This window comes from Microcaecilia unicolor, chromosome 2 (assembly GCF_901765095.1).
Source record: "Microcaecilia unicolor chromosome 2, aMicUni1.1, whole genome shotgun sequence".
Classification (NCBI taxonomy): Eukaryota; Metazoa; Chordata; class Amphibia; order Gymnophiona; family Siphonopidae; genus Microcaecilia; species Microcaecilia unicolor.
Window position 1 is genome coordinate 188,270,481 of NC_044032.1, and position 15,701 is coordinate 188,286,181.

At 42.2% G+C, this 15,701-nt stretch overlaps 1 protein-coding gene across 1 annotated transcript in view; it reads left to right on the forward strand.

The window, feature by feature from the left end:
- LMNB1 (lamin B1) overlaps window positions 1-15,701 on the forward strand; it is a 97,203-nt gene that overhangs the window by 32,857 nt on the left and 48,645 nt on the right. Inside the window, exons 2-3 of the mRNA XM_030193570.1 lie at window positions 2,316-2,472; window positions 11,242-11,367. Of these exons, the coding sequence (XP_030049430.1) occupies window positions 2,316-2,472; window positions 11,242-11,367 (283 nt within the window). The remainder of the gene's footprint in view (window positions 1-2,315; window positions 2,473-11,241; window positions 11,368-15,701) is intronic.

Sequence of the window (15,701 nt, forward strand, 5' to 3'; positions counted from 1 at the left end):
AACCAAGCCATGTTCATGTGTTTCTGCTGTCAAGCCTCACTCATACCTGTGACCTCATCTGTAATTGCCTTTATTAAGCACCTAGGAACTTTCAGGCTTGCCTTTGCAACAGAGGTCTTCAGATGAGTTTTCATCTGTGTGTGCTGCTTGTGGTTCCTGCCCTGCTAGTTCTTGCCCCATTTGTCTTCAGCTTCAGTTCCCTTTCTGCTTGTCTGCCCTGTTTGCTTTCAGCTTTCATTCCAGCCTAGCCTGCTCCAGTATCCTGAATTTGGTTCAAGCCGAGCCAAGTCCATTCCAGCATCCGGCTCCAGCCTGTCGGTGTTTAGCCTCGCTTCCTGTTTGGGTGGTTCACCTGCTGCTGCCGGTCCTCGACAGCGGCTCAAGGGCTCACTGCTTGGATCATTCCTCACAGTTGTGACGTATTCCCAAACAATCTTTGTAATTGTGGTACCTTTTTGGTGCAGTCATTGTCACCTGGCCAAACCTATGACTCTTAGTCAATTCCTGGCCTGCTATTGTGGAACTCCCTCTCAGAAGACATAATTAGAGAGGAATGTGCTATGCTTCAGGAAAGTGGTGAAAACATATAAGCATACGTGCTTGGTAAGGTGTTTAATTAGCCAAAAAATGGGACGGACGTTAGAATTAATATGTATTTTCTGAGAGATGTATGGTTGCATGTTTTTGTTAAGTGACCGGTCTGTATTTTTACTTTTTGTTTGGTTGATGGTTGTGAATGGTTATACCGCACCTAGAATTGGGGATGGGCAGGTTGGAAGTACTGCAAATAAAATTTTTTCTTCTTTCCATGAAAGGAAGAATTTCTTTGTGGCTTATATACATGTGAAGAACATTGAATTAATATTAACATTGAATAAGTGCTTGGTGTTAATGCAATAGGTCAGGTATTTGTGCTGTAGGAGCTTCTAAAATAACCACCTTATTCTTCTAACAAATATTTGCCCTTTTTGTGGCCAATCTATCATGATATTTCCAGATGTGGCCAATCCTATTCAACTAAGAAAAACCTTTCTGAAGCGGAATCCTAAAGCTTTAGCAATATGGGCAACATTTTTTCCGTTGTACGATTCCCTTATGTGGCTGTACCACATGAACTTTATTCTTACCACAACATCAATCTGTATTTGTTTACACCGGAGTCTGCAAATTCCTCTCTGGTACTATGTAAGCCACATTGAGCCTGCAAATAGGTGGGAAAATGTGGGATACAAATGTAACAAATAAATAAATGTTTGGATATTGAGATTGATGCTTGTTTTAAATTTGTTGAACCTAAAAACCTTATAAACCCTAGGTATTTTTAATAATATTTAATAAATAATTTTCTAAATATTCATAGTGTTTAGAGATATTTATCTTTATAAGTGTTACAACTATATTGGAATTATTGTACCCAGTGTTGATGCTTATTGTGTATATCTTAAAGTATGCTCTGGGTACCACCTCAAAATGATGGTGTCCTGGGATGCGCTGGGCAGGGCTTAACTTCCATATAAGAGAAACTACCTTATATGGTTAAGCCCCACCCAGTGCATCCCAGTATGCACCAAGCAAGGCAGGGTGCTGCCATTTTGAAGTGGTGCCCAGAGAGGAGGGAGGGAGTGCTCAAGGTATGAAGGGAGGGGGAGGGTGTTGGAGGGGTCACATCGAGGGTCCTGCTGGACCTGCAGGGTATTTTTGGTGGGTATGTGAGAGGGGGGTGTCACATCAAGGGTCCGCTGGACTTCCAGGCCCTTGTGTTTTGCAGGGTGGGGGGTCTGGAGGTCTACTGGACTACCAGGGCTTTAGGTTTGGCATGTCCAGGAGAAAAGCCCGGGCCTGTCAAAACTCTTCTGCAGGTGGATTGTGCTAGAGCGCATGCCCAAGTACAATCCTCCCTCAGAAGTCCCCTATGATCAACGCTAATAATGTGCCTATATTTGCATGTTAGTGTTGATCATAAGGGTGGTCTTTCCCCACGCTATTCCAGTGGTAATTTTATAGCGCTGTTTGGGAACAGCACGGGGAACTGATCATCAGCACCTAGATATTTTTCCTTTTTTTTTTTTTTTCTGTATACTTTAAAAAAACAAAACAAAACAAAACAAAAAAACAACCCAGATGCATTGGTTTGTTACTTTCATGATTTTATGGGTCACAAGTACTGCAAAGCATGATTGCATGGAATAGTGCAGTGGATAAAAAGTCATGTAATGGTTGGGGGAGAATTATTGCTTCAGTCAGTCCTTGTGTAGAGTGTTTCCCTATTGAAGAGGTTTTGTTTCAAGTAAGAATTTTTTTTTTTCTCTTTACAGCTATGGAAAAAAAGAATCTGATTTGAATATCATCCAGGCTAGGCTTAGAGACGTTGAAGCATCTCTCAATTCCAAAGATGCTGTTCTGGCCACGGCCCTCAGTGAGGCGAAGACCCTGGAAGGAGATCTGGAAGATCTGCGAGATCAGTTTGGGCAGGTGCGCCTGGCAATGGCTTTCATATCAATATTACGTGTTGACTTGTTCTGTAGGGGCATGTTTGGGGCAGTCAATTCCACTGTAAAATCTCCAGGAAAGTTTTGGGATGCTATTTTAGAGTTTTTACACATGATGCTGCTTTAAAAAAAAAAAAAAAAGTTCCTGCTGGTTGTGTATGATGAATTTGTGGGAAAGTGAAACTAAGAGAAGCAACATTTGCGCTTTCCAAAATTTCCTGCAGATTTTCACCATGCCTTTTAGCTATTGGCATTTACTTCTTGGACAACAAGTTTTATTAGGTACACAAGTGGATGATGACCTTGCTTGTCGCTGGGGTAGAACAGCTCTCCTACAGCTCACAACTTAATATAAAGTTCTGAGTATGCCTGTTCCTTCTGCGTGCCGAGGTCTCTTCAGTTTTATGTTTTCCACTTCAGCGAATGAACGCAAAAATAAAACTCTCCCAATTGTCAAGAAGTTTTAACCTGCTGTTTTCTGACAAGGTTTCTTTTTTTAATTGTGGTGTTCAGTTAGAATGCCTCTACCACAGTCAGTTTCCTCATACTGTGAGTAGGGATGAAAGATCTAGAACTGGGATATTCTAAATCAGAGTTCTCCATCTTCAGTCCTTGAGGGCTGCAATCCAGTCAGGTTTTCAGGATTTCCCCTAATGAATATGCATGAGATCTGTTTGCATGCACTGCCTCCATTGTATGCAAATAGATCTCATGCATATTCATTGGGGAAATAATGAAAATCTGAACTGGCGAGGTCTGAGGTTGGACACCCCTGCTTTAAATGGTTAATCTGCCTGTTTTCCGATCACAACCTTGCACACATTGTGGTTGTATGTCTTCATGAATCCAGAAAGACTTCCTTAACTGACTTTGAAGCCATTATAAAGCAGAAAAGAGGTTGCTAGTAGGCTGAAAGAAGAGAGAAGGGCTTCCTTTCTGCAATGATTTGGCTGGCAGTGCATTCCAGCAAATTCTGTTTGGTTGAAATCCAGTCCACCTCCCTCAGCAGTGGCTTCAAAAGTATAGCCGCAAAGGAGCAGGTTCAGAAATCAGTTAAAAGTACCAAAAAGTCAGTTGTTGCTTCTTTGGGACTTCAGGACCACATAGGATTGGGGAAGGGAATCTATATAAATGATATGTATAGGTAGAACAACATTTTACTCCCCACTTGCCATTGCGATATGTGCTCTGGCTTGATAGTACAGAGACATTCTCTGCAAATAGCAAATCCTTATTAAGCATATTTTAGAGGTCTGGGGTGATGTTGAGAGTTAATGGAGGGGGGGGGGGGGGACTGCATTACCTTACTAGTACCCATAAGTCAGGCATTAAAATTAATGCAGGGGGTACAGGGAGCCTTACTGTTAGTCGGAAGAATGAGGTCTTAAGTTAATAGAGAATGAGGAAGTACGTTCTTTTAGGAATGTAAGAGATAACTTTTTTAATGCTCTGGACTCCAGGATTTTACCAGTATTTGTAGATTTGTCTTCCTTTGCCTTAAAGGAAATACAGAGAGGTTCTAAAGAAGGAGGTCCATCAATTAGAGGAACTCTAGGTGACTGAGCAAGAGGCTAGAGGGTTAATCTCTGCATTGCACAATGCAATTATTATAAATATACAGGTTTCTAATGGGGGGATGGGATTTTGATATACTGCCTTTCTGTGGTTACAGTCAATATGTAAAACTGCTTTATATAAATACCAATAAATAAAACCAAACAAGTACTTTATTTTGTACCTGGGGCAATGGAGGGTTAAGTGACTTACCTAGAGTCATAAGGAGCTGCAGTGGGAATTGAACCTGGTTCTCAGGCCACTGCACTAACCATTAGGCTGGGAGGTGGATTTAAGGAAACATGTATCGGAGAAGGAATGGAAAGAAATAAGTGGGCCCTTTTTACTAAACTGTGGTAGGGCTACGGTGCGCCAAATCAACCCTACTGCCGGGGTAGTGTGGGCGCCTAGCAGTAATTCTGAAGTTGACGTGCAAAGTTTCCCATAATAGAAAAGAATTTTCTATTTTGGGTGGTATTCCCGGTGGTATGTGGCAGTACTGCCACATTGCTGCATTCTGCCTGATTACCGCACGAGTAGCGCATGAGCCCTTACCACCATGTAAATAGGTGCCTTACCACCATGTAAATAGGTGATGGCAAATGCGTAGGTAGTAAATAGCTGCACACGGCCATTTACTGCCCCATTTTAAAGAAGACCTTTTAACCCGCCATGGTAAAAAAAATGGCCCAGCACGCACCAATTTTACACGCCCATACTAGCCTATGCCACTTTTTACTGCAGCTTAATAAAAAGGCCCCTAAATTTACTTTCGCACAAGGCCTGTATATGGGTGAGGATACAGGAAAATAGTTCACAGGTATTATACCAGTGGTGTGTAACTCCTGCTTGATTACACATCAGATTAATCACCCAGTGTTGGAGAGCATGTAGGGAAGTGGGAGCACGTTTTCACATGTGGTGCACCTGTCTGAAGATAATTGTTTTGGGGACAAGTAGTGACTATAATGAGGAGAGAAGAGGTATTGGGATTGCTGAGTATAGGAGTGGAGAAAGCAGGTAAGATGCATACTGAACAATTGCATTCCTGTATCACACCAGCAAGATGCACGGTCACATTGCATTGGAAAGATAAAGAACTGCCTATTCCAGCAAGAGTATCAAGACTCGCTGCAGTATGCCATAATGACTAACATCTTTCTTTGAGGGAAGATGGGGCGTGGCCTCCAAAATATTAGTAGACATGACCCCTGCATCTGTAACTCTGGGGAGGAATGCTGGGAGTTTATGCTAACTAAAATGAAAGGGCGTTAAATGTCATAAAGCAGACATCGAGGAGGGGGAGAATGGGGGAGTGACACATGAGGGGCATAAGACATGTAACATGAAAGATGAGGATAATGTTTTAAGTGTTTGTGTTCTAATTAACCTTGTTTCAATTGTGTTATAGTAGTTGGTACTACTGGGGAAAAAAAAATAAAAATTTTAAAGTGGAATGCTGAAATAAACCCTTGGAGGTTCCTAATGTCTAAAGCACAATCCATGTGCTGAATACGTGGTGCAAACATATTGGTGCTGTGGAGACTCAAGGTGTGCCCTTTAAGTACAAGCCTGTATGTCCATCTTGGCATACTCTTCTCCATCAAAAAGACAGCACTCAGAATGATCTGTCGGCACAGTCTTTTTGATGCACCAGCAGCCAGATTGCTGTTGTACACGAAATGCAGTATATTAAAAATAATAACCATAATCATAAACCATTATTACAAGAGCACTTTTGTGCAGCACAGGACTCCTCTTGCTCGCCAGTACTGTCTCTGTCAACTGACTGATGGCTGATTGTCTGACGTCTTCAGCTTCAGCACTAATTGTGGTAGTGGATCTGTCTCCTTTGCTACCATTTTTAGAAGCCCTCCTTCATTCCTGCAAAAGAACACATTTTGTTAACAGGGTATTATTGCAAGGACTTGCTGACTGTTCAGTGTTGGCAACCTAGTACAACACTGTCTTAATCTGATGGCATCACTTCATTGAGAGACAAATGCTCTTAAGATATTATTTGTGTCTGCTTTCTACTTTGGACTCAGAGTTGCGTGGTGGTAGTTCTCTACTTTGCTCCTCCCCATACTATGAACTCAGAGTGCTCTGGAGGTCTCTTTAGACATGGAGTTTTCTCTCATATCCCCCCTGGAGGTAGATTACTGGGCATTCTGCCTGATCCTGATCTCCTAACATCAAATGAGTTCCCTTATGAGGACATTTGATAACCTGAGATTTATCCAACAGGTGGCAAGGGAGATGCCATTCCTCCTTCAACAGGATGCAGAACCATGTGCAAATGTATTTGGGCTTCTAAAGTATATGCAGATCCCTGCAGGAGCTGTAGTTTTATAATTGATAAACCCCACTTACTGTATAGCCTGTTCCCAAAAAGAGGGGCATGAAATAAAAGTCCAACTGGCCTCTGATTTCAAAGTCGTCTATGAAAAAAGTGCAAAGAGGTTTGAAAGACTGTCTAGCAAAGGTCTTGGTATCGCACCTTGGAACACTTTCTGGTCCAAGTGGTCTATAAGTCTGTGCATAAATTGAAGTTCATTAACTCAACGATGTGCAGTATATACATGTTATCTTTCAGGGGGTAGAATGGCTTGCCCAGCCTATCAATGCAGGTACAAGTTGAGCTAGAAGCCATTTTAGCAGAAGCAAGTTTCAAGTTTATTAAAAATTTTCTATACTGCTTGTAGAAAGTACCATCTAGGTGGTGTACAATTAAAGTTTGAGGGGGATTAATTCTAGACAACATATGCTATCCGCATTGGAAAGGGAAGAACGCCATTTAATAATGGTAAAGTAAGAGATAGGTATAAACAAAAGGTATCCTAGTACTCTTCAAAGTTTAGAGTTTATAAATTATGGACTAGCTGAATAAGCATCTTGAAAAAGAGAGGTTTTAGATCAGTTTTAAACTAATTGAGAGACTGAGATTGTCGTAGAAAGTTTAGCAAAAGAGTTCCAAAGTACAGGGGTCTGTACCAAAAGAATCTCCTCCCTAACGTGTTCATGATTGATCTTTGTATGTTGTATATATGGGACTGGATATTGTGCAAGATAAAGGGATTTGTCAGAAATGCAGATTTTAAATACTAGTAACAGTAATTTATATGTGATCCAGTGGGTTATGGGCAACCAGTGAGCTTTTTTTTAAGATGGGGTGCAAGACGATCAAACCTTAAGTCCATTAAGTTTTATAGCTGTATTTTGGATAAGTTGTAATCTTTGATGCTCCTTTATCTTTATGCCCATGTACAAAGAATTGCAATGGTCTAATTGGCTGATTATCAGAGAACGTATTAACATAATAAGTGCTGGGGGGATAAGCCAAAGAACAAATGGGCCTTATTAAACAAAGTTTATAGAAACATTGCTGTGTTACTTGGGATATCTGAGATTGAAAAGTGGGTGGTCTGTACCTGTGGAATTGGAGTTACATCCAGAAAAATAGGAGAGGGGAGGCGTATTGCAACCAAGAAGTAATAAGCTTAAGTTTCTGATTGATTAACATCAATAAGTTTTTGTTTTTCTGTGGTATAAAAGGGATATAGGATTTAGATGTCGTATGCATATACAAACATATGCAGACCCATACTCTGGGCTAATGTTAGAAGAGGTGAAAGAAAAATATTAATACGTATTGGGGATAGTATTGATCCTAGGGGAACACCGCAGTCGACTGTAAATGATTCAGAAATGGTATTAGTAGAAACTGCATAGTGCCTATTTTCTAGTCAAGTGCTGGATCTGTTATTTCTATATCATGTAATCTTTCAAGAAGGGTATGATCTATCAGGTCAAAATCTATGGAGAGATCGAGCGAAGTTAGAGGAACTGATTTAAATTTGGCTAGATGAATACGAATGAGGGTAGTGATACTCAGTAATGCCGTTTCTGTACTATGGTGGTACCGGAAACCAGTTTGGGATGCAAAACATTGACATTAGCTATAAATTTATAAAATTGACAGAAAACAGTATTTTCAATGATTTTTGAGAGCAATGGTAGGTTTGCAATTGGACGATAATTAGTTGGGTCTAAAGATGATCCTTTCTGGTCTTTGATTTTTGGTTGTATTATTGTTAGTTTCAGATCCACTAGCATCTGACCTGATGCAAGGGAGCTAGTTACAATAGAATAGATAAACTTCTTAAGTAAACATGAAGGTATAGGATCTATTGGAGCGGTGGTAATATGTATGGAAGTACATACTTGGTTATGCTTGTATTCTATGAAGGAAGGAGGTTTCAATGTTCCTTCATAGAATAGATTCTATAAAAAATGTTAAGTAGTAGTAGATTCCCAGAATGTGTCCAGCATAATTTCAGGCACATGTTTAGAATTGCCTCCTTAATACTTATCAATCCATCCTGCTTACAGCAAAGATCCTGCACAAATTCCAACAGAGGACTGGCACTGTGATACAACCTTCCACTGACCTCATCAGAACTAGTTCCCTCTATTTAGCAGATTCAAAGTTCTGTCTTTGTGCATTCTCCTTTCATCCCAATCTCAAGGTATCAGCCCTCACAGCATGGAAATGTAGTAGTGTTTAGACTCCAGTCTGGGACTTCCAGTGCTGGTTCAGGACATCTTAGTGCTTGTGAGAATACAATCTACTAGGCATACCTGTGCCCTTTGGAAGAAAATTTCCTTCTGGCATTTCATGAATGATCATGATCCGTTTCTTCATCGTCTTCATATCAGATTGCATTATTTGCCCCATCTCTATCTTTCAGGATTCCAAATATCCTCCATCAGAATACATTTCCATGCTCTCTCAGCTTATGTCCTAGTCGATAGTCTTCCAGTTGTCTACTGTGGTATAATTTCTTGATTAGTGAAGGAGAGTCTTCATGTTAAAACCTTCATTACTGAAATCTCCTGTAGCATGGGACCTTAACATAATTCTGTAATGAAGCTAACATTTAATGGAATCTATTTCTCATGAGCATGTTACCTGGAAGGTGCTTCTCCAAGTAGCTGCTACTGTGGCTAGAAGAATACATGAACTTCAAGCCTTAGTTGACTTACTAGCTGTTTACCCAGTTTCATCACATAATGCTTTTCTGTATTAATGAAGGAAAACTGTTTCCTTGTTTTGTGTTTCAAAATTAAGAATTCACATGGTGGCTGTCTGCATTCTGGACTGGAAGTAGACTCTCCCTTACTACATACAAAAAAAAAGTGAATCCATCAGAGAGTCAACCCACTGTCATCTTCAACCCCAATATTTCAGTCAGTAAGCAGACCAGCAAATTGGCTAGTATCCTGCATTTTTGTTACAACTGGATTTGGAGCTCTGTAAATCAGTAAAATTAAATATCATCAGATCAGAGCCCCTGTAGCTCTCTTAAAATCTGCTTCATATTACTTCATACCTTCATGTCTTACTAGTTGGATCAGTCTACTATTTGGTTGAACTGTGCTGGTCAACCTAGCTTTTGATATAAGCAGCTCTCTCAGATTTCTGACTATTGGGGGCTGCTCCTGGACAATGGACAGGGTTTGCTTGGTAGTTAACACTTATTTGCCTGACTCAGATTTGCTTGATTGGAAAAAAATTGTTTCTTTTTTGCGATGTAGACAGCCGGATTGATCAGGCACACAATCATCCTACCTCTTGAGAGATGTACTTTTTTTTTTTCCCCCTTCTTTTCCTTTAGTTATGGAACTGAGGAGACTGCTGCATATGGGAAGGATTGCACATTCTCAGAACTTTACACTTCCATCTGGGCAATGTGTGATGACAATGTGCCTGATCAATACCGCCTAGGGAAAACACCCATCATAGGTGGGGAAACAAGATTTATAGCTATCTGGGCATTCTTAATGCCACCTTCCTCAAATTTGGTCTGTTGCTAAATGCTTTTAAAACATTTCCTTGACGTGTTTCTGCTGTAGGCATCTTGACATCCCACAAATGGTTTGGAAGGAAGCCAGTGATGGGGTTAGCTGCAGCAATTGAGTGTTGACATTGGAAGTGTTACTCGGAACTGATTTTGCTTTGCTTTTTGAATAAGAGTAGGAAAGATAGAGGACTTTGAAGCTGGAGAGCTGTGTCTAAAAGGCTACACTGATTAGATTTAGGGTTGCCCTTCTATTGGCCTCCCACATGTTTTCAGGAGCAGCCTTGTACACCCAATCAATGGTTCCTTCTTGGTTTCCTACCTGAATTTTAATGGAAAATAAAGGCATGACTGTCATTTACTTCACTGCTACTGCTCTGCTGCACTGCATTCTGGTCCTGCTTACATGTGACTGTCCCAGTGAAGAGCATTGTTTTTCATTGCATTCTTATTCTTAGCCAGCAAGATTTAAAAAAAAAAAAAAAGTATTACCCTGGGGGTAATCCTTTTTTGGATGGGAGTGTCACTCTGTGTGTGTGTGGTGTTTTGAAATAGGTATAATAGTTTCCTGGTTTCAGCTGAGCTAGAGTGGTGCAGGAAATTAAACGAAGTCTGATGTGGGCTGAAGGTTGATTTGGTTAGGATTGGCACAGATGGAGACCTGGGTTGTGAAATCGCTTCCCATAAACTGCCCCAACAAAAATCGCTTGGTGTTCTCCAACACAATAGAAGGGGGGTCAAGAATGTCTGTGTGTCTGTTCTGGGGCAAAATAGCTCTGTTTAATGGAATGGGATCACATCATGCTGCTGAGGTATGTGGACTGGAGGGGAAGGGGGTCACTAGATCACCATGGACTTGTTTTGAGTGAGGGGAGGCTTGAAGGGGTCCAGTGAACCACCAGGGATGTTTTAGGGCCTGGAGAGTTGAGGGGGGAGTCAACTGGACTCTGGTGGGCCCCCTTTTGATGACCCCCCCCCCCGGTGCAACTAAAAAAAAAAAACTCCATGGTGTCTAGTGTCATGCATTTGACAGCTTCGAGTTGCAAACAGCGACCGATGCACAAAGGGGGATCTGTGCATCTCATTTGCATGCCATCCCCTTTGTGCATCCGGTCACTGTTGCGACTCGTAACTTCTTGCACAGCTGCCAAATTTAACGGGGCCCTTTCTGCATTGGTCCCTAAGTGTTTGGTGCATGCTAGCAACTTGCACCTTTTGATTAAAAACTTGAGTTGAATATCCAATTGCAGCAGAGGTGATGAAATAGGTGCAAACTATGGCAGAAAACAAGCCCTGCAAAAGGATCTGGCTTCATGAACCATCTTTGTTTTTTACAGCTGGAAGCCGCCTTAGCTGCAACCAGGAAGCAGCTGGCTGATGAAACTTTAATTAAAGTGGATCTTGAAAACCGGTACCAGTCGTTGGTTGAAGAACTGGATTTCCGCAAAAACGTATATGAAGAGGTACCTTTTAAACATCATTGTGAATGTGTGAGCATCTCTGTCTCTCGGGAAGTTTGGTGGTTCTGTGCACTGATAGTAGAACAGCTGAGGTTTGTGGTGGTAGTTGCGAAAGACCATGTAAGAAAGATCTTGTACTCTTCTACCCAGTGTGCACAGTTTTTTTGGCAACAAGGTACATGTGTAATTTGTCAGTGCATGGTGCTTGCTAAAGTACCATAAACAGGGTCCAGTTTACAAAAATAAATTTAACAGGCGTTTGTATTGCTGCTTTTACCCCATCACTAGAATTTGAAGTGGAGCACAGCAAAATCAGCATACAATGAATACAATTGAGCACTTTTTCAAAACTCGCCGAGTTTTGGCACAGTAATAAATACAATAAATGAATCTTGTCTTGATGAATGAAATTAATCACATAGCTCAAAACTGACAAAAATAGACCGAGTGAGTTTTGGAAAATGCTCTTCAATTACAATCATCCCACTTAAAAGTACAGAAGCACAATTAAAATACGTATAAATATGACAAATATGAGTACACTAAAAATCCCGAATAAGTCATTGAAATGTACTAACTAATCCTTCAGAAAAAAAATCAATCATGTTATATGTCTAATTGACTAAATAGCCAAGTTTTCAGTGTTTTTCTGAACTAAAGATGGTAATCCTTAGGTTTCAGATTGGGACAAACTAATGCAGAGTTGAAGAGCCTTGCCTGGAAGTGCCTGATTGCAAATAGAAGCCAAACTAATTTCCCACATAGAAGGAATTCTAATAATGCTCCTTCACAATAGAATTGGACAAAGAACTTTTAAAACCTGTTCTCAGACAGGCAGCCAGTGCAGTTTTTGCCCTTTCTGTGCATTAGGTGCAGAAACTAACACACTGCGTAGTCTACACTTATGTAACTTGGGAGCATGCCCAGCATTTGTCCTGTAGTTACCACACAGTAAAAGCATGGTTCCACTTACAGGGCATTTAATGGTGCAATCTGGATACATTTTACTGTAGCTGCTGCATAAAAAAATAAATCTCTCGCCCCACACCCCCCTCCATCTGAATCTGTACCATCCTCACCTGGCCACCAGTACTTATCATGAGTGACCCCTGTGGGTTAGTTAAAGGTGGGGGATGCTTGTGGTACTACCGCTAGGGGTCAGAGCTTCCATTTTGCACTCAGGCTGACAATGGCATAGAAGTATTAAGGGTTTTCTCCTGTGCCTCCCCCACCAACCTACCAGACACGCCCCTGGCAAGTGCTGGGGGTGGGGGGGGAGGAGGTCAGAATAAAGATAGAGGTTCTTTTATTTAATTCAGAAGGACATGGTAATTGCCTACCAATAGTGTGGGTGCATTTAATGCCACCTCTCAAAGAGGCATCAAGGACTTCCTCTCGTTTGCCGCACAGAGAATCGGTAATGTGTCTTTGTAAAAGAGGCCCTAAGTGCATCCATGCCTTAAGTATTTCTGCCCTGCAATGGCAAAAAGAAGCAAGTACTTTAATAAAGATAGGCACTTGCTACTTTTTGCCATTGCAGGGCAGATAAAGCACTGTGTGTGGTCCATGTCCATTCTCTGCCTGGTTCCCATCCCATAACATGGCAGTTAGTTACCATCAGAATTAGCGCATGCTGTCTTGGCTATGTAGTAAGTTACTGTGATCCTGTTCTGACAGCACACACTAGTTCAAGCACTAACTGCTTAACGCATTTTAGTAAACAGACACCACAGTGTTCTCCCTCTGTTCAAAAAATTCATTGTACAGCAAGGATATATTTATTTTTAACAGAATAGCTGCTTCTGCCAAGTTCCATGCTCTTGGTGTTGGGTAGAAGTGTCCATATCAATCTTGTTTTCCCACAAAAAACCCGTGTTCCTTAACATTTTCATATTTTAGATTAATTGCAGGGGTGCACATAGCTCAGTTTTCAGGATAACAAAAATGAATATTGAAATAACCTTTGACAATATTTGCCTTAGGAAATAGGAAAATTTTGTATAGTTTTTGTTATAATCAAGGAGGGCTATAGTAGTGAGAACCCCCCTCTGGATTTCTTGATGGACTTAAGACTAATATTGATTCAAAGCCATAAATAATTAACCCAGCCTTGAATATTTCATTGATGTTTGGTTTCTGTTATTGAGGCAGCTACTCTTTGCAGTTACAGCCCATCGTTGAAGTTTTGGCAAGTCAGGTTTAATTGAACCTGGGAAAAGAGGCTGACCAAATTTCAGTTTCTGTGCCAAAATGGCCCAAAATCTGAGTTCGGCCATGCTTTGGTTTTGGCTGAAAATGCCAGTGCCTTTTCAGTTGAAACTGAAACCCCACCCATGACCTCTCTCTGCTCCACCCTCCCTGGGCCTATCTTAGAAACCCTGGTGGTTGAGTGGCCTCTTCGGTGCACGAGTGATCCCCTCTCACTCAAGCCTATGCCAGCTCTATGGTGATGCGAGTTCGCATGGCAGTTTCATGAGACTGTTGCAGGAGGTCGTGGCAGCCATTTTGAGGTTGGAAACAGCATAGGTAGGAGCAATCAGAAAATGGATGTGCAACCTCCTGTGGCAGTGTTGCAAGAAGTTGCAGCAGCTATTTTGACTGCAGAGCTGGCATAGGCAGAGAGATTGGGGATCACTCCTGCCCCAACGAGGCGACTAGACCACCAGGGCTTCTATGGTAGATTCAGGGTGTACATGGTGGGGGGGGGGGGGGGAATGACGCAACAGTTTCTGTTTTGGCTTTGATTTCGGCTAAAACGGAGTGGTGAATTGATGGCAGATTGTTTTGTCTAAATCCAAAAAACCCAGTTTCAAGTCGCCGTCTGCTCGGGAACTTAAGCTTTTCTTACGTTTTTTGGCGTGTAACAGAAAATTTTGTTCTCTGAGGACAAGCAGGCCTTCATATTCTCACACATGGGTGATGTCATCGGATGGAGCCCAGTGTGGATGCCGACTAGCAAGGTAGAAAGTTCTAGCAGCATCCCACTGTGCATACACTGGTGCCTTCCCACCCAACGCGCAAACGCGGGTCCTCCAGTCCTTGTTTTTCTGCGGAGCTGAGAGGATATGTTTTCATATTCACTCCACGCTGTGCTACTCGATTCTTTCGAATGCCTTCCTGTGGTGGTATTTTCATTTTTTCATCCTTTTATACTTTTTTCTTCCGTTTTTGATTTTTGCCATCCCCTTTAATGTTTTTTTTAAAGAACTTTTTGACATTTTTAAGTTTCCTTTTGTTTTCGTTTGTGGCTGTGTGTTTAGGCCACATCCCATCCTCAGTTTGAACACTGCCCCTTTTTTTTCTCACCTCAAGATTGAGGAATTTAATTTAGCCGAGATTGGTGTCCCAGGAGACCCCAGTGGTTTCAAGAGGTGTGCCAAGTGTAGACGTGTGATTTCTGCCACAGATCTGCACAATTGGTGCCTTGGCCCAGATCATGACACCTCTGTTTGTTTGTGATCTCTGTCTACAAATGCAGATGAGAACTCAGCGGGTGCTACTAGCGCAAATGGAGTATCTTTTTGGCTCTTTGAAGACTGGGATCATCAACTTCGGCACCGGTAGCATCGACCTCCATGGCTGCTCTGACTTAGGCATCCACTGGGAGTACACCAGCATCGAGTGGGTCTTCACCTGCTTTGACACGGCACTGTTAGCAGGCTCTAGGACCGGTCAGCTTCGGACCCGACACATCGAGGACCCATACAGATTCGGTGGCGTCCTCATTGGCACAGAGGGATCGAGGTTCAATGCATTGGGGGGAGCCCAAGAAGCATAAGCATTGGTCTTCCTTTAATGCAAGGTGCCGGGAGCCCCAGAGCATCAATACCTCCAATAAGCGTTAGAGCTGGGAGGAGAGCTCTCCCTCCTTAAGAAGAGGTGCCAGAGTGCAAGACACCAAGCAGCCTGGTCCCCGCTACTGGTTTGGCACAGACAGACTGCCTCTGCTCCTGTGCCTTTGCCAATGCCCACTTTCGATGAGCGGTTTCTCAGCATGCTGTGGGGAGGAGTTGGCACGGTTGCTGCAGGGGGCTTCCACTTTGTTATTGAGGGCACTTGTGCCACTGCCAGAACAGCACCAGGTCATCTCCGAGGCTCTATCAATGCTGGTGCCTCGCCAGGTGGTGTTGTCGATGTCTGGGCAGAGAGTACTACCTTCAACATCAGGGGAGGAAGCTTCCCCAGAGTCTGAGAGTAGGGCTGCCTCTCAAAGTTCCTCAGAGTGTGGACATTGTTCCACCAGAGCAAGGTTGGCACAGACTTATTCACCTGCTCCCGAGTATGGATGGATGTAGAGTCTGATTGGGACCACTCATGGGAGTCCGCTCAGAATCTAT